The sequence below is a fragment of the Vanessa tameamea genome, chromosome 8 (genome assembly GCF_037043105.1).
Source record: "Vanessa tameamea isolate UH-Manoa-2023 chromosome 8, ilVanTame1 primary haplotype, whole genome shotgun sequence".
Lineage (NCBI taxonomy): Eukaryota > Metazoa > Arthropoda > Insecta > Lepidoptera > Nymphalidae > Vanessa > Vanessa tameamea.
In genome coordinates, this window is record NC_087316.1 from 10,011,932 (window position 1) to 10,038,171 (window position 26,240).

The window sequence follows — 26,240 nt, forward strand, 5'->3', positions numbered from 1 at the left end:
ATTGTTTAAACAAATATATTTTTTTATAAAGTATGTGTGAGCGCTTGTAAAGGGCTGTATGGAAAATAATGTTTTAATATTTTTCCTTTTTACGCAATAACAGAGCGAACAGAGCAATGGATAGAGATGTTATTTGCATGTACAAACTTATACACCGTAGAATGACATAGTTTTTTTTATCCGGGAAAACGCATAATTAAACCTCGGAGTTGTTCAATAACAAGTTGAATATTATCGTGTTCGTATAAAATTACAATATTTAATTAAACTATTTTGTTACAGAATGAAGAGGAGATACAAATAACACACAAACTATTCAGGCCGTCAACTTCAAATATGTAAGTACTTTTTTTTATAATATCGTAATAAATAAAAATTATAAACAAAACTTGCAGGAACCCATCCATAAATTAAAAAAAAAATCAAAGGTAACTCGAGAGTTTTCAATGTCCAAAAAATAAAAGCCAATAAAAAAAATCCTAACTAAAACTAAACTAACTGATGTTGAAGTCTTCATAATATATTTATATTCATAACATTATTATTATTAACTATTCCGCTATCACTTATAGGAACATATGACAGAAGATTAATGTTCCTATTCATAATACAGTTAGTTTTTTTGGAGTGAATAGACGGCATTAATAGTACGTTAAATCGTGCTATTACCACCTTTAGTTCTTATTTTAAGTAATAATTCAAAGTAAAATTAAGGATTAATAGTTCCTTTCATTCGTCATCTAGCGCTATTGTACCCATTATTGCATATATAAATGAAATCAGAAATCAGATTAGTTAATAACAATATCGATAAGAAATATTGATCAATAAACGTTAAGATTCAGGAAATTCTATTTAAAATTTCTTAAATAAAATTACAACATTATTTATTATTATTTAATTGAGCGTTATTGTTTTTAATTTAATTATAAATGTTATCATTTATCTACCTCTATTTTAAACCCTTTTTTTTTTAATCAATCATTGGTAACATTTTATTCTTAATGATTTATCGATATTTTTTATTAATGAAATATTTTAGGTAGTGTTTATTTAAACAAAATAACGAAATAAACAATATATCCGTAATCGCTGTCATATATAAAATCTCGGTAATTGCAGAGATACGCACCATATTTGTAATATTTACATTTACGTCACACGTAAACATGCGCGTATTGCGAGGGAGCGATCCCCGACTCGCGGTAATTATTGCGTGACTTATTGGCGTTCAGATAACACGTACTTTACGACCAAAATATGGAGACCTCTAAGTCTAATACTAGGGGTCCATAATTCTGTATAAATATATTTAATGATCTAAATGTAAATCCAAATATTTTTATATTATTTTTTTATTAATAAGTTGGATAAAACCTTTTCTTTAATCTGATCGTAATTCAACTATTATTTAAAATATAGTTGAAGTACATTTAACGATGATATAGTATAATTATTTTTATTTAACACAGTTATAATAAAAATAAATAAATGAAATGAACAAAAATAAACTTAGAAAAATATGTCTGTCTAAAAGTTTATCCTGCGGCATTAAGAAATAGACACTAAGCTCAGTCGCTATGCCTTTCTGTAACACTGAAACACACTTCTTCGAAATATAATATTATAATATAAACTCAATATCTAAAATAATATCATTCGTTTTACTTTAATTGTTTATTTTATTTAAGGATATAGAAGTAATTTCAAATTCGATGATGAATGCGAATCAATTTGTAACGTTTTAGTGTAAAGTTTAATTTCTGTAATACATGCATTTATTCAATTCATAAATCTCAACTAGTAAACTTTCATATGAAAAATACACACGTTACTCAAAGCGACTCACAAAAAAGATCTTAATATAATGGTAGTGACGTCATTCGCCTCGAGGGCTGAGGTTTTATCGCCTGCTTAATCGTCTCCCAAATCGTGATCTCAGTAATTACAATGATTATTATAAGAGCGATCGTGCTTCACTAGTACTCCCGTTATCAGATAAATATAAAAACATTCGATGTGATATATTAATGCGGATTTCGAATATCAAATCTATGTAAAAGCTTTTGGCATGAATGTCGCTTGCGGAAAATGTTTTAAGAAAACATGCCAAAATATAAATATTAAATTATATCTTGACTATTCCAATGGAAGTTATTGTGTCAGAAGAATAAATCAATTTAATTTTCAATATTCTATACCGTACACACAGTGTCAAGCTATAAGCAATACTTGTTGACTTCCAGGCAGGATATATAACATGCATATATGTACATACAATTGAATTTAACTAACATGACTGTATTTTTAAATTTAATAATATTTAAACTTCTAATAGTGTTTCTTGCCGGTTCTTCTCGATAGAATCTACATTCCGAACCGGTGGTAGCTTCACTTAATATAGTTCGTTAAATGACGATTCAAAAATGCTTGTAAAAGCCTACTTGAATAAACTATATTTTGATATTGCTTTTATTACACCATACTGCTCTATTGTACGATGTGGCTAAATTTCAATCATGCAGATTAACCAGCAATAATTTATTTTACTGTACAACATAAGAACTATAAACACAATTATGCACATGTAACCTTTTTGAAATTGCGCTGTATTTCACATAATGATAGGGCTTTGTGCAAGCCCGCCTGGGTAGGTACAAACCACTAACAGTACACTACAGATATTCTACCACCAAGCAGAAATACTTAGTATTATTGTGTTCCGGTTTGAAAGAGTGCGCGAGTCTGTGTAACTACAGGTTGGTGGCGCATGGGCGACGTAAGAAATGACTATGGGCGGTGACTATATACCATTAGGTGGTCCATTGTCCCGTACACCGACATATATCATAAATATATATGGTATTATATAATTTTTTTCATACAATTTTAGGTATTTTCCTAGAATTCTGAGTAGATATTTAAAGTAAAATTTAATTTATTTATATTCCTCTTTACACTTCATTAAAAAATCTTAATCTTACTTCTTTATTAACTAACTAATCATATCAAGATTAAAAATCAAATAATTAATTGCGTAAAACCAAAAGTCTCATATACATATGTTCAGGAGTTTTCGCAGGATTGACGCAAAATGAAAAAAATATATATAGATACCCATATTTTAATAACTGACTTTGACTGTAACTGCAGTCGTATATATTTTGATTAGGATAAACTCATACCTTAATGAAGCTACAACAAAAATAGAATTTCTTAGGCATTATTAATATTCAATTAAAAAAAAACAATTTCTCATTTGATTATTTTGACGTATTTTCTCCTTTTTTCTAATTCTATTTCTAAATTTCTAATATTGCACACTATTTGACAATACACAATATAAAATATAGATTGCAATAATAATATGACGAAAACAATATTTTACTATAAATAATATTATTTTTGCATATCAGTCCTAATTGTTATAGGAAACTGAACAATAATTAAAATATATGACACACAAACTATTCCAAAGGTCAAGGACCTCCAATGTAGAATTTATTAACACAGTAATCCGAAAAGTTAGTTAGGCTTTAACATTCAAACAAAGTAAATTAAGATACTTAACCTTGTTGGGAAGTTTGATCCAATAAAACAAAGTTCCGAACAAACGAATGCATTAAAGTCGCCCCGATGTGCAAACTGATCCAATCGTAATATCGCGCTTCCAGACATCGAAAGTTAGTATGCATTGACTTTGAAAAGTCGTCCAAAACTAAGTTGGGTTATGTTTATGAAACTATTCAGATGCGGGCGTGTGCCGCCGATACACATGCAAGAACTCGCGCCCAACTCTAGGCATAGTTCGCTAAGTGGAACAGCTGTAAAACAAAGTAGCGAAGGGTCTAGGAACTTAGTGTGTACGTTGGCAACTATTCGGGGCCCGAACAGCGAACACATGTCCTCCGAAGGCGCGACGGAGGCGTCGCGGCGCGTCGTCGCTTTGCAACTTTGACAATTTAATTCGGAAAGCACGGGCGCGACCGACGACCGCGGCCGTTTTATAAATAAGTTAAACTAGGTTTAACAAAGTATTGCTGAGGATGATAACGAAGCGGCGCCTACGCTCCGCCCCTCCCCCCGCCAGGGCCGAGTACAGATAAACTTTTAAAATGACTTTGGAAGCTTTTGAGCTTTTAATCGGCAAAGTTGTACAGACAGACAGTTCGGGCACAATCCTTGAACCGCTTGCGCCGGCGACGGCGGCCGCAAAACTTTGTTTTACAGGACTACTTTTCTTCTTGTTTCAAGGTTGGACTCTTAAAACAAACTCCGGTTCGACGGAGTTCGTGAACTCGGGCGCCAACAATTTACAAATTTCTCTCTTTCATAACAACTAACTGCCGCTCGGCGCGCGGCGAAAGTTGTCCTGCGTAGATCTTAATCGCATTGTCTGTTGCGCTCGCGGCTGGAACAGCTGATTGTGACGACACAGTTTATCGAACTTTTGGATAAATTTGACTACAATACATTGTAGAATAATAGCTGCGGAATACATAAAGCGTTGTTGCACTTGGTTCAATGGAAATCAAACATTGTTACAATGAAAACCTGTATAAAATACCTGTACTGGTACTTAGACGTAAAGTTAATTGGCGATGACGATATATAACTTTTTTCTAAAAAGGATGGCTGCCTGCACCCTCTGATCCATTTATTCAATTTGTTTAAGTGACACTGATAGTGCGACTGCGATCAAAAAAAATCGTCTGCCAAATTTGACGGCACCCCCGGCGACCGGCGGCGCCTTCTTTTTTCAGTTTACGCCTCACCTGCCATGGACCGGCAAAGTGTCGTCGCGTCAAAACACTGATTGGCTTTTGAATTGAGTGTTTTCGCACTTGTTTCGAGAATTTATACCTGCCTATTTCATACCTACGAGAGCGTATGTTTCTTTGTTATTATCTAGAAGTGATTAGATAATGCTTTGCTTTATACGGGCTTACATAGGGGAAGTACAATTACTGGAAACCGTTTCTTTATGTAGTATATTGAGTTGAAATGCAGGTATATATTGGGTATTGCGCGTAAATTTTACGTAACTAGAAATAAATAGGTTGCGGGTGTGTGGGGCGGGGCGGCGTGGGCGCGGCGTGCGCGCGCAGCCGCGGCGCTCCTCCCGCGCGGTCTGCACTCGGCCTCCGCATAGTCCGCGAATCGCGCCCCGCGAGGAACCCGCGCCGCGGTACTCGCTCCGTAACTCTTCGCCACTCTCCGCTGCCTTGGCCATCCTACGAACTTTTTTACCGTAGCTACGCTACGCAGTGCTACGAACTTTCATAAACTTACTTACCAATACGTTTTATTTTTTAAATGAATTGGCGTAAATTTTGTGCAGTGTAAATATAAAATAATATATTAATTTCTAATTTAGTGAACTCGTGTTAAAAACTTTTGTGCGTGATGAGGGATCGCCCCTCACTTTTATAGCGATGTCGGCTCTTGTCCGACAAGTTTGGTAAGTCCTATAACTTTTTTCGAGAATTTACTAACGCGAATATTTTTCTTTTAATATAAAACGTCGTGTCCGACACAATTTTCTTGGTGTGTGTCCGAAATTCGAAACATGTCGGTTTTATTTCAGCAGTGAAATATTCAAGAAGTGTTCAAGATATAAATTTAAAAAACGTTCACGCACAAATCCCACGCTTATAAAACCATTTCACGAAATGCTTTCAAAGTAGGAAATGTAAACGAATTATTATAATAATGCTAATATTATTGATATGAATAATTACTGTATGTTTAGTGTGTTGATTATTTCAAGTCGGTTAGCATATCTGCTGTAATCAAATCAGAGGTTAAGCGCGAATTGTCAAACGACCGCGACGTCATTAGGTTGCTGAGGGAATACGTAATCGCGCGACGATAAATGCTTCAGTAAACCTTTACTTAACCACACGAACATTATTTGAACAATCAATTTACATACATAATTGAATTATATTGTTTAACTTGATTAGATTCTATGTCATTTTTTATAACATCTGTTAACGGAATTATTGTGTAAACAATAATTAAAAAGAATAATAATATAAACCACTATTTTATTTATATAACGAAAATGTCAAATGTCAGAGTGATATGTTGAAACATATCAGATTTCCGAAGTCTGAAGTCGAAATTAAAACGAAACATACGCTGTGAAAAAAAAAATACATTAAATTGCAAAAGTAAAACTAATACCCATTTTGAATTTTAAAATGAAATATTTGAGTGAAACAGTAATAAACTAGATCTAATTTCTATTTACAAATTAGTAAATTTAATTTCTCTAGATAAGTTCTTTGTCATAGTTCTTTTAAATAAAAAAGAATTGACTTGGATTTTTTACGAAATATCTTCTATGTTAGTATTTAAAATAAATAAAATATTTAAAATAAATAGATTGGAATATATTTTGTATTAATTTAATTTAAATAATTTTTTTAATCGACAATCCGAATATACTAGTACTGCCAATCTTTATACAGCCAACAAAAATAAGCGTAACAAGCCAAGCTCGATCGGGATCACTCATGAAATCAAAAAAGGCAAAAAGGGACCGCGCTTTAGACGATACCGGATAAGTCTACCCTAGTCAATAAAATATTACATCACATATTATAAAAAAATTCTTTGTTTTTCAAACATATTTCGTCCAACATATCGAATGAAAAAAAGGTTTTATAATATTTTCGAAACCTAACAAAAATAACAAATAATACATATATTTAATTAACTAAAATAATCATTTGAAATTGAAAGTTTAAATTCCTTTGTTAAGAACTAAAGTTGCGATTTCATAGCGATCTATAAAATCAAAAATGCTTACGCGTATTGTGGTTCACCAAAGATTTACTCGTCGACGTATCATGTTATGAGATAGGGTTAACAATGCGCCGCGTTTTTATACGAATATTAGGATTGAATTTCATTTATCGCAAAAATATTTTATCATTTTCATAAAACAATAAAAGAAAACTTATAAAAAAATACTAAACGTCATCTAATCTTGACAATAATATAGTCTTATTTTTTATCATAAGATCTCTCACAAACAGTACCATTTTTTTTTTCATATAATAAAATTTTACATTACACGTACGTAAATTTTAAATAAAATTAAAAGTACCCAAAATAGCTGATTTAAAGCAACGCTATATTGATAAACCTTTTTAATCAACATCGTTATAATTAAAATATATATAATAAATGTTAAATACATCGAGTTTCGATTTAACGATAAAATTCATGCCTCAATTTTTGTACTTACCAAAATGTAACAAACATTTTCGTTCGTTACTTTTAAGATTCAACATGAAATTACTTTAAATATCACTACAAAATAATATCGTTAAAAATATTTTTTGTTAGAATTCAAATTACTAAACGTGTATAATAAGTTCCAAATTCAAATTTTCCGTAAAACCGCTGTTGATTTAACTCATACGTAAACGTTTACCACAGGTAGGGTTGCCACTAAACGGATTTCACGTGTGCCGATCTTGATAAGCGTTCAAATTGTTTCCACTGAAGCCGTTGAAGCTATCTGATGGGACAGCGTCCCGGACATTTAATTGTGGTTTATTTTACACACAAATGTCTGTCCTTGTATTTACTCTGTCGAGTACATTTTACGTTTAACAATGTTTCTCTTAATAAGTTGTGTGTATTTTGTTAACACAATTTGCAATAAATATAATGAATTAAAAAGTTTTTTCAGCACATGAATGAATACAATTACAATGAAAAAAAGTTTAATTGTAAAATTTGCGATGTTTTTATGGCCTAAGTTCTTATTACTTGAAATTATACGAAAATTTTAAATATAAAGAAAATATTTCGTCGTATTCTCTTGGCAATTATATGTTATACGAAATTACATACGTTTGATACAATTTTTACACGTATTTTTGTAATTATCTCTTAGAATTCGTACAATAATATTTTTTATTATCATTAAAAAAGACTACCTGATATTATGTACTTTAATTTATCTGCATAAATATCTTGTAATATGTATCAATATTAAAGTTTCATACATCTCGTTATGAATGTCTCGCGTATAGTTTGTGACTAAATTTAAATTGACATATTTTATAAAACATACATCTTATAACCATCCTTCATTTAAAAACTAATCTAGATAATATAAACTATAGAGATATACTAAATTAGATACAAATTTTATATAAAATATTCTTCGAAATAATGTTACTTTTAAACAATGTCGATATTTATACCAAGGCGATTAGTGATGTCATATCTGTTAAAGTGTCACGTCACAACCAGCGACTGTCTATGTATGTTAACGAATTATCGTAAGCATCTCATCGCATCCGCAGGATATTGTATCTCTAGCGTGAAAATAATAAAATTCTAAAGATCGCAATCAATTCACAATAACACAAAGTTAAGGTATATAAGGTATAATAACACAAAGCAACCTAACCTAAAATATTATAAACGATCGAAATGCAATCGTAAACTAAATCCTGTTCTCATTTTTTTTTTCGATAACGCTCGAATACTCGCTTAATTTATAATAATCTATCTGTGCTTACAATTATTACGATATTATAACGTTTAATGAAAGACTTTTATTTACGTTAAACGACTTAAAATCTATTCTGATTATCAAAATCCTGTCGAATCATAATCCGAGTGAAAAACAATAAATAGTATATTTGACGAATATCTACATTAAAATATCGTAAATGTTATAGAAGTAAGAAATAATGAATAACATTAACCAGATATAAGTTCAGATATCTATTTTAATATGTTTTTCTTCTTTTTATTTACGATATTACAAAATACTTACTCCGTTTTAAATTGTATTTACTAGCGACCCGCCCCGACTTTGCACGGGTGCCATTCATTAATAAAGAAAGATATGACATAAATATAGCTCTTACCACATGATTCCTGCTATAGGGAGCAAGAATAATGCAGTATTCTACCAGTGAATTGAAATAATTAAAAAAAACATTATTTTTATCACTTTATTTGAGTATACACTATAAAAGCAGGGAAATACCTCAATTATACATAAAATGAATAGATAGCAAATATAATATAATACTATATAATGAACATAGAGTAAATAAATACATTATTATTTCAGTATTGTGTATTTAATATCTACATTTTGTTCAATAAAAAGCAACAACATCGTTCTAAAGTATAAGGGATACAAGGCCCGATCGTATCGATGCACATAACACGATAACCCTCGCTACAAGAGCTCCCTCCAAACAGGGCTGCGTTTGCAAACAAAACGAATTGTTGTAGTCTATCTTATGTCTTCATTTTTAACTAATAATTATAAACTGATTATTTTTCCCTTAAATTATATCCTAAAAAATAAAAAAATATATTATTATTGCCAAACAGGCTTAAATATCAAATTTTTAAAGCGGAAAGTTATGAAAAGTATACCAACATGTACTACGATATTTAGTTTATGCGCGTTTTATCGCCAGCATTAAGAGATTTTACAAAACATTTGAATTGGACTAGTAGAACTGGCTTAAAATTCAGTTGCAAGATTCGTACCGCATAAGCTAACAGATGAAATTAAACGAAATCTACTAAAAACTCCATTTAGGTTTACGTCGATTTCAAATGTTTTTTTCATTTCATTTTTAAAAGCAGTCAGTATTTAACTATTTTTCAAACACGTTTTTTTTTTCAAGAAATATGTCAATTTACGGCATACATTAATTTCAAATAATTCAATGCGAAATGAAAACTGACCTACTGGCAACCCTATTTTATTTCATTGAGGGGTTAGGGTACCTCGCTAGTTCACAATGCACCGCTCATAGTACTATTACCCCACTTATTTAAACTTAGTCCGAGTATTGATTTTTACATTCACATGTCGTTTTAATTTAGTTTTTAACAACAAATTTTTACTTTATTGGGCCTACATTTGTTTTTTACTATACTGGCAACCTCGTTAATTTGTGAAGGAATGTTTATACATAAACAACGCACCGCTCATAAAACATAACTTTATTGCTTCACACAATTCAAATATTTTCATTTCTACACGATTATATTCTTTTATTACCCTTTCTTACGTTATTTTGCTAAAATTAAGAAATTAAGGAAGAAGCGTTTTTTTACCTGGCTACCCTTTTTTATTTTGTTGAGAAATTGATTCATTTTGTTTCTAATAGGAATGCACATTCCGTACATGATCAATACGCTTAGGATTTTGACAAACATATTATTCTTTCAGTTACATTAGTGTTATGTAACATGCACTTCTAATTTCCCTATGCCAGTTATATTTAGAAATAATAATGTAAAATATGTTCCGTAAGTATTGTCTCCGAAAGATGCAATTACATACTTTGCAAAGTACAAACTGTCGACAAATATTTCAACTACTTTAAGTTAAACTCGTAAATCAACTCATTCACGATACTCAATCTCGTTCTCGATCTCGTTAGACACGTTTGTCTAACTATCAGTTAAAGTTACATAAAAATATTTTTCACACGACTTTTCCGGGATCAAAAGCATTACGCAACTTCTTTAACCAAGTATATGAATTGTACAAAATTTTAACAAAAAAAAACAAAAATAATACAAAAATTACACTATAAATAAAATACAAGCCCTTAAAAATATCGTCCCATATTTTTTTATTTTCATTCTAAAGATATCTACAATATTTTCTCGAATAACGCCGTACTTATTATATTAATATATATTTCATCATTTAAAAATAATGAATATCTTCTAATTTTATTACAAACTTTATTATTATAAACTAAGACGTTATTCTGTGAGAAGAAACTTGCCACAGATCAAGATTTAGATGACTATATTATTGAACAGTTAAAAAATACATGAATTAAAATAAAGTATCACCATGTTTCGGTTTTCAACATTTCACGAGTGTGATTCAATGTGAGTTCTTACAAAAGAGCACTGCAGCTTCGATTTATAGAAATTGTTTCCAATCTTATCGTAAATGGCTTCATACAAAGAAAAATGTTATAAGGATGTTAAATCACATAGCAGTCTCAGAAGAGGTTCTTTGCTTAAAAGGATTATTAGATTATTAATAATCCTAAAACTATAATAATAAAGTATAAAAAATGGTAACATGTTGTAAATTGAATCTATTTTATCAAATAATAGAAGTTTAATCATGACCTTAATATAAAATAATTGACGGGCTTATATGTTAAATATATTTCATTAACAATAATATTAATAAAATAATAAATAAACTAGTAATTATCAATCTAACTATATCAAATTAGTATTCAATAAGGAACACACTCGAAAATAAGATGACGACATTTGAAGTTTTATTAAGTACTATTTTTGCAACGAAATATAATGAACAAATCCTATATATCCTATTTCTTTTCAAGATGTTTGTGGTATCTTAGATGTAGATCTCGTATTCGAGTGTTGGTTTTTAATTTACGTATAAGTCAAAGTTTAATCAAAACTTTGGTTTGTATAATTAGAAAAAAAAACCGAAAGAAGCTTCTACTAAAATAAAATAAATTTGTGCCGTATTTTGTTCAATAGATATCATTCAATACTATAAACGTCATTGTCAAGATTTTATTCTTAACGTTAAATTCATGTCCAGTTTATCGAAACCCATCAGTTGTTATGAGATATAAAATTAAAGATTTCGCTAAGTCCATTAAACGGGAAACTCAATTCGGGGCTCAGATCAAATTGGGAGAGTATTTATCTTCGCCAGGGAGTCGATTTAAAAGTAGAATCACGCGAGCACACGAAGCCATTATCGCGAACGCGCGATCCTCAGGCCGCGCCAACTCTATGAATCTAATCCACGGGATTTAGCTGCTGATTTACAGCCGAGCCGAGCCAACGAGGGCGCGACTGCTTGAAAGAAAAGTGATAATGTCTTAATCCTACCACACTCGAATTTTCTCCCTCCAATTTTATGGTCGCGCGCCCAGACGGCACGTTTTGATTTATGATTTCAATAATTAAGAATTCTAAGGTGCAATTTGAATTTGAGCCGCGATGTGGGGGCCGCGGGGAGCCGAAGCCTGTTTGTTATTGCCACGGGGCGAGAAAGGGTCGCAGGTCCCAAGACTTACCTTTCATTTTCTGAGGAATTATAATAGAGTTTCAAGAAATTACGACAGCTTATGGAATTCTTGTTAATATTGTAATATTTGCCAGAAATTTAAAGTAAGTCACTAATGGCATTACAGTATAACGTAGTAATTTTTTTTAGTAAATTATACTAATAAACATTTTATGAAATGCACTTATTATATTAAAATTAATAAAACATGTTTACTTTACTTTTCCGCTGAGAATATGAAATGCTAAAGTTGAAATGTAGCAAAGACCTCGCCGTCTAAGAGTCTACGTAATCCCGCTTCGCAATATAAGCGAGAGCCTATCCTTATATCGCGCCCTAATCTCGCAGCATTACAATTAACGCGGCCCGAGATAACCCGCCACTCGCCACCCGCTGATAAAGGGCTCTACTTGCACTAGTTTAAACTGGTTAAGCGTCTACCGCCCTCAGGGTTTATCTAATTACCCTACACGAACACACACGTTTTCACAAACGTAGATTCGAGCGTTAGGACTCTCTCGGTCCGTTCGAAGCCGGTCCGCGTTACGGGTTTAATCTCAGCTATCTTTCGTTTCGACTCAGGGTGTGTCACGTACTTAAATGTTTGCCGGCGTCTACGTATTGGTATTTCGGTCTTCCGGTAAGCTCCTCGATATCTCAGTCAAGGGCTATCAACTATCTTTAAAGCGCTACCAGATTGTTATTACACAAGTTCAGAGGAATATAACAAAACAATAAAATCGAGTATACTGTTGCCGTATAGCGATGCGATTTTGTAATACTTGATTTTTATGAATAACATAATCACAAATATAATATTTTATCAAATAGTTATTCTTAATTCGATTAAAAATTCTTTAGAATTAATTCAATACTTTAGTAATGAAAATTTAAGTACATGGTGTTTTTATTTATTTTTGTTATTTATATATATGTTTGAGTTTCATTTATATATATTATATATTTCCATTTCCTTCATTCATTTATATTTTTTTCTATTATCATCTTAATAATGATTGCCCATTGAGGCAAACAAAACAGTTCAGTTTTCCTTTCCCTTTTTCTTTTCTGTTATGCGATTTTCTTTTTGTTTGTTTGTGATCTTAAGTATTATCAGTAAAACAATTTTGAAAATAAAAGTCGAAAACAAAATCATATTATGTTTTCCCTATTATTGTGATAGAATTTGAACCACTGGGAGACCACTACGTAATAAAAATATAATTATTGCTGGCAAATAAAAATAATGAATTAGTATTGACATTGTTTCCATACAAATTACTGTACAACACAATATTAATCGTACGCCACATGAACTACTAACTTAATGATGATGTTGGAAATAAAATACTATATATAACCTCTTTGATTAGGCTGTCATTGCATTACGTAAAATGTCATTTATGAAAAACTTATTTTAAAAACTTTTTTAAAAGTTTATTATTTATAACAAATAATCCGTTATTAAAATATGGCGCAACAAAAGAATATAATTAAACATTTAAAAAATAATTACAAATATCTATTGCGTGGTGCGTTATAAATAAATCTCTTGCAAATTTGTATCAAAATTTAATAATTTAACAACGAAATACGAGCAGCGGCGTGAAGAATGTTTCTTAACTTTATCATTTGTAGAAATATAAAATAGATTTTAAAATTAAATTGTTGTCTCCTTCTATATACATATTTGGCTTTTTAAAATAATATTTGGTCTGAAAGCTCTTGAGTGAAATGGTTTTTACGTGGGAACGATTTTTGTGCATTAAAAAACAATATAAAGTGCTTAAAATGTGATAACGTCGAGTGGAATCGCCGAGAATCATTTCCGCGTAAAAATATTTTGTTTGTGGATGGAAAATCGAATCGCAAGTACACTACTTTCTTTAAATTAATATTTTCCTTTATATTTTACGTGGGAAATGAGTTTGATGGAACTATTTGTTCCAGGACGGCGCCGCTGAATACTCACACGACGTTGTCACAGATAACTAAAAGACGACTGGAGTTTGGAGTAGACATAGAAACATTTAGAGTCAACGATAGACGACAAGATCGCATAGAAAGCGAATCGTCAATGGAGGAGGACATAGTGGGGAAACGACGCCGCCGACTGCTCGACGATGACCGAAGAGATGAAACCGATCCTTACCATCTCAACTTTACGTCACATCGTCCCAATATTCTCCGTCATCATGACGAAGATGAGGAAGCACTCCTCCAAAAAACTCAAAATGCATTGAGAACTCTTACAAATTGGTCTCGAGAACAAACTTCTATACCGGCTGATGATAACGAAGATGCAAATGATTTTGACAATCTTTTCAATGATAAACGTTCGGATAAAATGTTGCCATCTTCCCCATCTCAATCTTCCGATACCGCGGAACATTCACACAAAAGTTTTTCGATGCATAATCAAAACAACGATCATCAAACAAATACATACGACAACATTGATCACGACGATAACTCTCAAAGGACATTAAAAATGGAGCAAGAAAATAGTATAGATCATTATGACAAGGTAGATAAAAGCCCTAATCATTATGAGACGCCAAATTTCGACGAACTTGTAGATTCATCATCCAACGAACTAGAAATTGATATGTCGGATCGGATCGATGACAAGTACGAGGATGACAGAGAAGCTAAAAGAAGAAAAGGGGAAATAGCAGCTGTCAATAAACAATCTTTGTACAACGCGTATAAGGCCGCAACAGCCTCATTACCATATTCAACTCAATCAGCATTCAAACCCCCAGCCGAAGTTAAGCATAAGATCCAAGGTTCTTCGTTTCCCAGTGAGCCATTCGGAGGGTACTCGCACGATCACGAGAAGAGTTCGTTTCACAAAGGATCAAAGCACTATACCGTATTGCAGCCAGCCGGTGCTGGGTCTCGAGCTGCAACAGCTTTACAGGAGGCACGGACCGTACCCTCAGCTCAGCCAGCCCGAGATTCACGACCTCTTACTGCACTTTCTCCACCAGTCGCCAGAGGTATAACTCAACTCTGACAAACATAATCAAACATTATTAACGACACTATTACAGGCAATTCCATGCTATGCACGAGTCAGAGTTTGTGTCAAGGTTTTTCTCTATTTATAACAAGAGCGTCATATTCCGAGTCCCATTTATTTAACATAACATAAACGTACATTATAGAAACCTAAAATTCAGAATGATTATACAAAATATATTATTAAAACATATATCTCGTGAGTAACTTATGATTCTATCTGAATAAATATTTTCCAACTCTTCAACCGTAAAATGTTATTGTAATATGTACCAAAGCTTTATAATAAATAATCGTACATTTCTAAGGCGTCTCTCATAATTCAATCGGCGACATATAGAGTACGCTTAAGCTCCACCTACGTCAATACAGTATATAATGTATGTAGAGATTTTCCTCGTATTTTGGGTTTACGTCATGCAATAAAAACGGGTCAGGGGATTGGGCGGGGTGAAGTCGTGCCGCCCCGTTACTCTTAAAAGAAAAATTGTCAGTCGGACCGCGCAGCCGCCAGGCGTTCTTTATTTTTTCTTTTAAGTTGCGAAGAGGGTGGGGCCGGAGTGGTGGGCGGTGCTGCGCAGGTACGCCCCGCGGCACGCCTGTCGGTATCGATCGCGCTCCCACGCCCCCACTCGATGATTAACAAAATACTAATTTGTTCATCGAATTGTCCGCAGAAGGCAACAAGTGTCCAACTCCTGGTTGCAATGGGCAGGGCCACGTTACTGGCCTCTATACGCACCACCGAAGGTGAGCTTGATGATTACCATGTATTTCAGAGCCACGATGACGTCACGATATTGAACTATAATTTTCAACATAATGCGACATAAACGAGATACTTAATTACATACAAAAATAACATAACGCAGTCTGCGATCGCTAGTTAGACCGAACATGAATTATTAAACTAACGATTGGTTCATGCATTATATACATAGGATTGATATATTATTGTTTTTTCATCAGTCTGTCAGGATGCCCAAGAAAGGATAAAGTTACCCCTGAAAGTAAGTAGAGTACACTAGTCAATTCTATATGAGAATTAAAATTTCGGTTGTCATATTATTTATTTTCGAATTAGTTTATTATATAGTTTTTTTTAAATGTTTTATTTAGCTCTATATGTATGTTATTATGCAGTTACTTTTATTAGTTATTTCAATAATATCGCAATTAATATGTTACTTATTTTGATTGCTTTTTACATTTATAATTAAAAAAAATGATAATGTATATTAGACCTTAATACTATAATAGTGTTCCGTTTATTAAAAACCCCCAATTATTATTTAGAAATTATTCTTGATATATCATATTATATAGTATCTCAAATATTATTGTTATTTAAATTAGTATAAACAAAGTCAATATATCTTAGCAAACTTTTAATTGCGTACATCTTAATCATAACTATGCAATAACGGAACGCATCCAAATGAAATTAATAATCCTTGAAAGAGTAAAATTTATATAACTAATCATCTAATGGAACCTATTTAAAGTATTTTTATAAATATTTTAAAATATCAGCTGTAGGTTTCAAATAATTCTCTGGTAAAATAGTCGTTTAATAACAGTATTGGCGTTGCACGAGACAATCCTAAAGTGTCCTACTCCTGGCTGCAACGGTCGGGGTCACGTCAGCTCAAACCGCAGCACGCACCGGTCTCTCTCCGGGTGCCCGACAGCCGCTGCACGCAAAGCAGCCGCTCGCTCGCAAAGAGGACGACCTCCAGGTATAACCTACTGCCCTACAAAACATTGTGATAAAAACTTTAGACAAACATATTTTTAAAACATATAAACCCAGATCTACAAATATATTTGTTAAATAAAACTGAAATATGTTAACGAAAACGAACTTGCTTTTTTCTAAGTAATAGAATTTCCTGAAATGTTATTGCGACAAATTACGACATACATAAATTCAATTAAAAATGTTTCTTTAGTGCTATTACCATCACAACTCCCGCCATTGGCGCCAGCTGCGCCTGTTAGTACGTCAACTGAAACATTAACCGCGGCCCGAGAACGCGAAAGACTTCAAGCGGCGTCGCCGCGGAGTCCACCCGTGAAACGCGAGGCTCCCGAACTGCTTGTACCGAAGCGAGAGGCGGCCGAGCCCGAGCGCGACTCCCCCGGCATGGAGACGCGCCACGCCGGCTACGGCGCGCCGCCTGATCAGCGATCACCATACGAGCGACCCCCAGATGACCACGTACGGTCTTACAGGTAACCGAGATTTGTAAATAAAAAACAATTGACAGGTACAATAGAGACAAGTGATCACTTCAGTCATTTCTAGCTTCATTTGATAAATATATATTAATATTTAAATAAATATGTTAAAAAGAGCTCTAAGGTAAACTCAATAATATTCTCCTAGTCAAATGAACGAGGCTCGATATGGCTATGAGACTCGTTGCTACGAAGGAGCACCAGCTTTCGAGCGCTATGATCCCGCACAATGTCCCCAGCGGCCCTACGGATGGGAAGATGAACGTTATCACGACCCTCATCTACCAACACCTATGAAAACAGACCAGTCAGAACAAGAGACTAATTCTGGCCCCATATATCCTAGGTATGTGGATTGCCTTCTATTTTCACTTCACATTTATTTAGTTATTATTAAGTACAGCCTTTATGTGGTAAACGGGACTTTATATAAGATATTTCCATCTCAATAATTGTTTAAAATAAATTCATAACAATCGCGAATAAAACTTCATAATTGGCCCAAAAAGAATCCTTCTCTGATTAGTCGTTGCGACTTGTCCGTCCAGACCAATGTACCATTATGAAGCCGGTGGAGTAGGGGGTGTGGCGGGCGTCAGCGCGATGGGTCCAGGCGTACCCCCCGGTTTCTCCGCGATCAATCTCTCGGTGAAGATAGCCGCTGCACAGGCGCAGCGACCACGCAGTCCCACGCCTAGAGATCCTCGTGATCCACGTCCAGCTATAGATCTTTCCACGTCTAGTGGTAGTCCACAGGTGAGAATTAGTTGCAGTGTCTTGCTCCAAACACATTAATTAAAATGAGCCTTGCTTTTTTCGTAAATAACATTGTATGATGACGCCCATTTATGCAACAGGGTCCATATGCATCACCGGTGTACACGAGTGCCGGTGGTGGAGGTGGGGGCGGAGCCCGAGGCAGCCCGCAGCCGGGCGCTTCGCCTCAGCTTACAGCCAGTCCCCAAGTTCCCAGTCCACAAGGCCAGACTCTCGACCTTAGTGTGTCCCGTTTACCACATAGGTGAGGCAATTTATGACGTATAATTAAAAAGTTTATGTAGGAAATTAACTCACTTAATTATTTTTCCTAATCATTTTTTTTTTTTATTTTAAATAGTCGAAGTTTTCCCGGTAGCGTCTCATACAGCCGAGAATCAACACCAGACAGCGGAGGAAGCCATCCATACCTTGAAGCATACCACCGAGATACTGCGGGTAAGTTAGTTTATTATTAAAAGGAATAACATTTTTTGTTAAGCGTGTTAATAACTGGTGCTCCCAAAAAACTAGAACGACTACCGAATAACAACAAGTATAGAGCAATGTAGGCATACCCCACGAGAGCCACAAAACATGCGATACAAATTAAAAGCTACCACGCTAATAACTCCCGCAAGTATTGCACGCCACACACTCGCTCCGAGTACATTGCTAATCCTGCTCGGCAGGCGTGTTGATGACCTTGATGCGGTTACGTGTGTTCGCGTGGAATGTCTCGTACATTCGCGTTAATTAAAATGTATACTTGGGACTTTTACAGATTACGCCTGGTTTTATTAATATTTTATGAATTTACGCATTTCATTTTGTTTTTAGATAAACAATGGTTATATTGAAGTTTCTTATCTCATATCTTTAATTTCACTATGGCTAATAACTCTCTTTAGTGATTAGCTTATAAGGCTGTCAATATTGTGGATCTATGTTTGAGCCAATAATCCATTATTGGGAGTTTCTGTCTAGGAATTCTCAATAGCAGCCTGGTACAAGGAATTACAGATCGCACGTAAAAACTAATCGATATATTACGTCTGTTTGTGGTGGATAACCTCATTATGAAAGTGACGGAGTAAAATATGAACCTGTATTATTCGCTCACAATCGTCGTCTATAATGTTTACCTGCTGTAATAGTTAGTTAATAGCCTACGATTCCAAAATTGATCCGCTGACGCTTAAATTCGATGAGGGAGACAAGATTATTAAGAAACAATTGTTAATTATAAATTATACTCTTCTCGATACCTAACATCGAATATCAACGCAAACCAACAGATATCTACATTGTTTATTAGGTTACGGCGGTGTAAGTCCTCACCCTGTAGCTGGTTACGGCCTCGCTCAGCCGGATTACGCTGCAGCAGCTGCCGCCGCCGGCTACGGTGGCTACCAGTACCAGTGCGGCGCGTACCCACCTCCGCCCGCGTACCCACCGCACGCACCACCGTACTCTCCGCCCTGCTACATGCCACCGCCCCACACACCTCATGACAAGCCGAAGGATAGCAGGTGAATATTATATCAGAACTGTGATATCAGTACTTAGGTGGAGCTATCTGGTTTAATCTTAGAAATTACTACAAGTCGCTCGCCACTCCACCAGATACTGCAGCTGACAAAAGAAAAACAAAGGTAAATGGGATCAAATTAACTATAGTGTCGCAGGTACCGTTATAAATGCAGCGAACCTACCACTAGCCCTGCCTGTCACTCACTCACCGTCCCGCCTCTTGTAGTATCGACTTTGAAAATTATATATATTATGTGGAGTTTTCCATATTTAGTGCATCCTTCCTCTCCACGGTCGGCTGTGTTCGGCGACCCTTTCCCCTCCCACCCCGACAAATGCTGATGTGAAAATAATTTCTTGGGAAATTGAAAATAGATCATGCCGGCGGGTTATACTGCTATCTTTTTTTTCAAATCAAGCAACTTATATCTTAGTAAAACATATAAAAATAAATATATTTATAAAATCATTGCTCTATATTGTAAGTATTTAATTGAATTAATTACGCATAAGAATACTTTTAAATAAACGCGATTCTATATTGTTATCAGTAAACCGAAGTTAAAAATGCAAAAAAATATTACATTACAAAAAATAATCTACTCTTATCGACGTAGTTCCTTACCGCAGTGTTAAAATAATTATTTTTTGACACAATACTTTGTCTACATTCTTTAAAATTAAAAAGAAATATTGAACACAAAAAAAAATAATTAAATTTCGTAATAAACTCGTACATATTGTATGAATATATAGAATATATTCAATACATTCATGGTCATGATTTAATCTTTGACCATTTGAACCCCGACAAAAAAGTTATTATAATATTTTTTCACGTTTATAGTAGGTAGGTACTTAATAAAACTTTAAAATCTGTATGACGAGTCATATTAAATTAAAGCTGATATAATATTGAGTTATTTATCCTTATTTATAAAAATATTATTAAAACACAAATTAAATAAATATAATAGGATAGTTACATTTTTAAACGGGTTGAAGTTACTATTAAACATAGTATAGTGTCTACTACGTAGTGTTGCCACTATACTCTACCAAGAAACGAGCAATTTAACTCTATTTTATGTTCGTAATTTAAATTATTCACATAAAAACCAAGAATAATGGTATATAAATTTAAAGAACAATTTAAATTAAAAGTATGAATACAAATTTTATTTTTTAAATTAATTATTGTACTAAAATCATCATAAAAATAAATGAAGTACAGTTTATATTTTATATACAAACGCATGAGCATTACAATATCACACAATTGTTTCATAGTGTGAGATTTCGAACGTATCTCTCATAGCGAAGTCACACTCGATGGTTCAGTCTAAATATACCGGCGGCAGCGCGCGCGCACGCCGTGCGTCGGACGACGCTCTACATAAATAGAGATAAGATACAACAAACGTACCACAAAATCAACTATGCGACGAAACAGGTGAGATACCGGATATAAACAGTTTCAATAAACTTTTAACTAATTATAATAATATATTTTTATATTTTCCAATAGTTGTAATACGCGTGCAATAATACATTTGTAAACATTTACAACGTTTACGTAAACAGTGACCGTGTAAAAGGCATTTTGTTTACGATATTTTTTTGCTACCGTTTAACAGTAGGTTAACGACTTAATGACATCGCTCTTATATACAACTAAATTATAAACAAGAAAATGCCGTAGCGTAGGCGGGTTTCTATTAAAATTAGACAAGCATTTATAAAAAATGCCAAATATAAATGTACAACGATCGTAGGTGACGACTATTGTTAAACGATTGAAATTCTGCTATCTATTGCTTAATTATAGTATTATTTATTTGCAATAGTTATCACCGCGACGACTTTTACGGAAAGTCGTGTTACCGGATACGGGAGTCGAGAGAGCTAATCCAGTGTCCCGTGGAGTGCTGCGATGGGTCCGGTCACATTTCAGGCAACTTCGCAACGCACCGCAGGCAAGCGGCGATGTTAGCGTATCTATAAAACAGAAACGCAATATAAGCAATTCAATGCAATACTAGTGCAATGCAATATACGCCAACCGCAATATAAGTGTGACAATTTGTGCTCTGTTCCCACTTTGCGCATTTCCGTAGTCAATTAACTGTGCTCGAGGTTTCGCTGTAAACTAACCGCATGGCAGAAGCTGATTTGATGTACGAACGTTATCAACCGACGTGTTTTACTTTTACCAATAATTTATGAATTTTTCATTATTATAATATATTTGTAAGTTACATAAAAATAATGTATGCTCATGTGTAAAATATAAAGACGGGATTAAAGTGCATAAACGTAACGCTAATTATAGTATCAGTATACAGACGCAAGTTCGCTCATAAAACTCCACAGATGTTTCACACTTCCGATTATTTTTATCACTGTAAAGTGGTTATGCATTCACATTCTCTTAAGCGGAATTAAATTCGATAAATATTAAACGTTTTTTTTTAAAATATAAATAAGTGACTCTAATATGTTTATCGCATTGAGGAAAACCTACTTCCAAACTAAAATAATGCTGGGAAAATCTTTCATATGTAATTGGAATACATTATAAAGTCCGGCGCACATTTAATTTACAAACCAAAAGTATAAATTCTGCTCGTAAAAATCATTACATTGCAATTTACTTAATATATTAAATTGTCGTCTATCTAAATGTGAATATATTTAAAAAATACTATGATGTTTACGAATTAAAACAAAATTTCAGTTTGCAAACGATCGCATGCTCTAACCTCTTTTGTGTTATAACCTTGATGTTATTTAACAGTTTATATATGTAGAAGAAAACAAAGAATTAAAAGCAAGTTTTATTATTATTTTTGAATTTTAAAATAAACAAAATTATGAATGTCATAAGTAATGCTAATGAACTAGTACAACCAATTCAACTAACACTTCAACTGTAGATCAGTCTAAGCCAAACAGTGTAAACGGTCTATTGACAGTTCACTATGAATCATTGTAATATGTTTTATGCACTACATTATCAAGACATTACATTGAGATGTATGTTATAGTAAGTTGCCATACGTTACAACGGCACGCCATTGTAAGCAGTTTGTATATGTGCAGCCTGTCGGGGTGTCCGCGCGCCGACCGTTCGCAGCTCCAACCGCACTCCCAAGAACTGAAATGTCCCACTCCCGGCTGCGACGGCTCCGGTCACGTGACCGGCAACTATTCATCACACCGGTCGCTCTCCGGTTGTCCCAGAGCTAACAAGCCAAAAAGCAAGCCAAGAGACGGACAGGATTCCGAGCCCCTTAGGTGAGACGAGAAAAATAATTTGATGTGCCTGACGATAATATATATATCTTTATGTGTTACTTTAGACATATTTTCGAAAACGATTAGCCTTATTTATAGTCTATCGCCATAGAGTTATAGCCACTAGTATATACAAGTTGAGTTTGCGCCATTTCTGATCTGATAATATGATAGCAATCGTGGAACTCGTTACGTAACGAACGATGGTCAACAATGGTCAAATTTTAAAACATGACTTTGAAAGTTAAATATTTAAATAAATCTAATTCATACCTAGATAAACTTTTTTAAACACCCGATATTTCAAATCATAAATAACCCCAAGATTTTTGGTAACGTCTTTACAATAAGTTTGTTGGTATTTGCACGCTGCTTAGATGCCCTATACCGGGCTGTGACGGATCTGGACATGCTACAGGGAAATTCTTATCGCACAGAAGGTAAGAATAGAAGAAAAGTAGAAAGCTTTGAAATCAAACATCTAACACACAGTGAAACAAATTAAACTCACGTTTTAGGCGTTTATAGTGTAGATTTAAAAAACATTATTTGTTGAAAAACATTCAGTCAATCACGATATATATAATCAAACTATTGACTTAAAAACATTTTGGAATGTAATTTACGTTAGTAGAGGAAATTAAAGTGTATAATTACGCATGTAAAGAGTTCCATTTAACATTTTCCATAGCGCTTCTGGGTGCCCAATTGCAAATCGGAACAAAATGCGAGTACTAGAGAGCGGAGGAAGCGTGGAACAGCACAAAGCAGCTGTAGCGGCAGCGGCGTCCGCAATTAAATTCGACGGCGTAAATTGCCCAACGCCCGGGTGTGACGGATCCGGACATATAAACGGGTCCTTTCTAACTCACCGTTCACTGTCCGGTTGTCCGGTTGCCGGAGCTACCACGCCAACACCGCAGCCAAAGAAACCGAAATATCCAGATGACATCACGCCGCTTTACCCAAAACCCTATTCAGGTTGGTATATTTTGTATTTGAAAAAAAGTTTTATTACGATATTATTACTCGTGATAGATTAAATATATTTATTAATTTTCTATATATGTATTTGTCACAGGTATGGATATTAACATGCAAACAGGCGGAGGAGAGGATCTCATGACGCTAGAACAAGAGATAACTGAATTGCAACGTGAAAACGCAAAAGTAGAGTCGCAAATGATTCGTCTAAAGTCAGATATTAATGCTATGGAATCGCATCTCAGCCAGGGCGAAAGAGTAAGTAGAAATTAAATGATCAGTAAAAAACATTTCTTTTCTTTAAACTCTCATTGGTTCAATTCAAAGTTTTTAAGAAACCAAAATTTATCATATCTTTGTCTGATAACGTAGATGGTACAGTCATGGCTCCAAACATCCAACTTTGAGTGCTACTAACATCACATGAGTTTGTGAGTACTACTTACTTTCTATGATACGGTAGCCACTCCAAAGATGAGCCAGTATCCCAAACGTTTTGTAACGAAGCAGAATACGTAGAATAAAGGATTAAACTATGACCATCTTTACAGGACAGTCAGATGATAATGCAACGGACCAGCAACATTAATGAATATTATGAGAGTCTCCGCAACAACGTGATAACGTTATTGGAACACGTGAAAATCCCGGGAGGTGGAACGGCAAGCACGGCTCCCGCGCCCGGTGCGCCCCCACCACCCGTCCCGGGCGTCAAGCCCGCCCACGATAACTTCGACTCATATTTGACCAAACTTCAGACACTCTGCTCGCCCGACGGCTATTGTCCCGACGAAAACCGACCAATTTACGAAACAGTGAAAAATGCACTTCAGGACTTCACAGTTCTTCCGACGCCTATTTAAGGCTCACCCAGCGCCGCCGACGAAGAGCGACATTGATATTGTTAGCTATTACGATTGCCATCGGCGGAGCTTAATTAGAATTTTAACAGACGGTTTACTTCCGTTGTGTACGATGAAAACTTTCTAATATTAGAGCTATTTACCAAAGGTGTATCTTTTAAGACTGTCGACGTTTATGTCAAATCGAATGCAGTGAATAATTAATATAGCTGTGTACAGTGTCGAAAACGTGAAAAGGTCCTACGGACATTATGTGGTCTATTTAGATAATGATGTCTATTTTATAAACCGTTGTATACGATGTGTGACTTCTTTAAGACATCACGTTAACACTCGAAAAATTCGATTATTAATGTTTAAGATGGACTTAAATTTAAATTAAAATGAATTTTAAACACTGTTACTCGTATATGCTTAATATAAGTTTTATGTTAGGTGAAGTTTATACAATAGCATGTAAGCTATTTTAGCCCCACCAATTCACCGACCGGGATGCAAAGTGTAAATATGTACGTATTTCATTAATTAGACATTATGTTAGAATTGCCAGGCTACTGTCGAAGTGGACGGTGTATAGAGAAAATAAAATCACTTTGTCAAGCAAAGAAACGTAATATATAGAAAATAAGAATATAACTCTATGTTTGTGTTCATACTGGGAATGTGCCAAACGCTTCCGCAGGAGCACCTGATCGCTGACATATTAAGACTATTATTGGTATAGAAATGATGAAACGAAAATTAATAAACATTTAGAAGACTCTAGTCAGTTTGTAAATAAATTGTGAATACATAGTTGCCACGTCTTAATGACGTTCTTATTTATATTAGGAAATAAAACGATCTCATTAGATCACGTAAGTTAAATAATTCAGTCATTAATTGATAACCAAATTAGGTGTAAATTAATAATTTCTTTGTTAGCCAATGTTCACTCGCTGTGATTATGTTACGTGTTACTTATTTATTGTTACCTTTAAGGATGTGATAGCTCAAATCGAGACGGGTTAGCGTTATTTTGCAATATATTATTTGTAGCGCTTCACTCAGTGCAATTATTGTTTTAACTGTAGATAAGCAACGCAGGATGTTTTGTTAAATATTTTATAAATTCATCGACAATTTCTCTTTAAATCACATTGGTACACAGATCAATAATTATATTCGCATTTAAATATTAAACCTATTACTATGTTACTACTCTGATTGTCATATACGTTTCTGTAAAATATTGAGTATGTGTTGTTAAAGAGAATAAAAATAAATACTGAAATACACGCTTATATTTTTATTTCAAAATACGGCAGTGCTTCCTCGACAATGCCCGCCCAAGCTTGGAAATAAATTCCAATGTCTAGATCGAGCATTTGGCTTGTTTAGTAGTTTTAAGTTTTTGTAAACAAATCAAAGGAAGATTATACAAAGGCTTTAAGTGAGTATATAAATAATAAAATATT

General features: G+C 34.0%; 1 protein-coding gene across 4 annotated transcripts; it reads left to right on the forward strand.

Annotated features, from left to right (window-relative positions):
• Window positions 1-286: 286 nt before the first annotated feature.
• LOC113399874 (uncharacterized protein) lies at window positions 287-26,059 on the forward strand. Of its 4 annotated transcripts, none has more exons than XM_064215566.1 (16): window positions 287-338; window positions 14,036-15,087; window positions 15,787-15,859; window positions 16,079-16,119; window positions 16,690-16,848; window positions 17,062-17,344; window positions 17,499-17,696; window positions 17,899-18,106; window positions 18,208-18,371; window positions 18,468-18,565; window positions 19,425-19,638; window positions 22,727-22,936; window positions 23,314-23,376; window positions 23,628-23,917; window positions 24,018-24,178; window positions 24,472-26,059. In XM_064215566.1, coding segments are annotated over exons 1-16 (3,528 nt in total). In that variant the 5' UTR covers window positions 287-336; the 3' UTR covers window positions 24,784-26,059. The 4 variants fall into 4 exon arrangements, with proteins under 4 accessions (XP_064071636.1, XP_064071637.1, XP_064071638.1 ...); XM_064215567.1 differs by having other exon boundaries at window positions 22,742-22,936; XM_064215568.1 differs by lacking the exon at window positions 23,314-23,376.
• The last annotated feature ends 181 nt before the right edge of the window (window positions 26,060-26,240 follow it).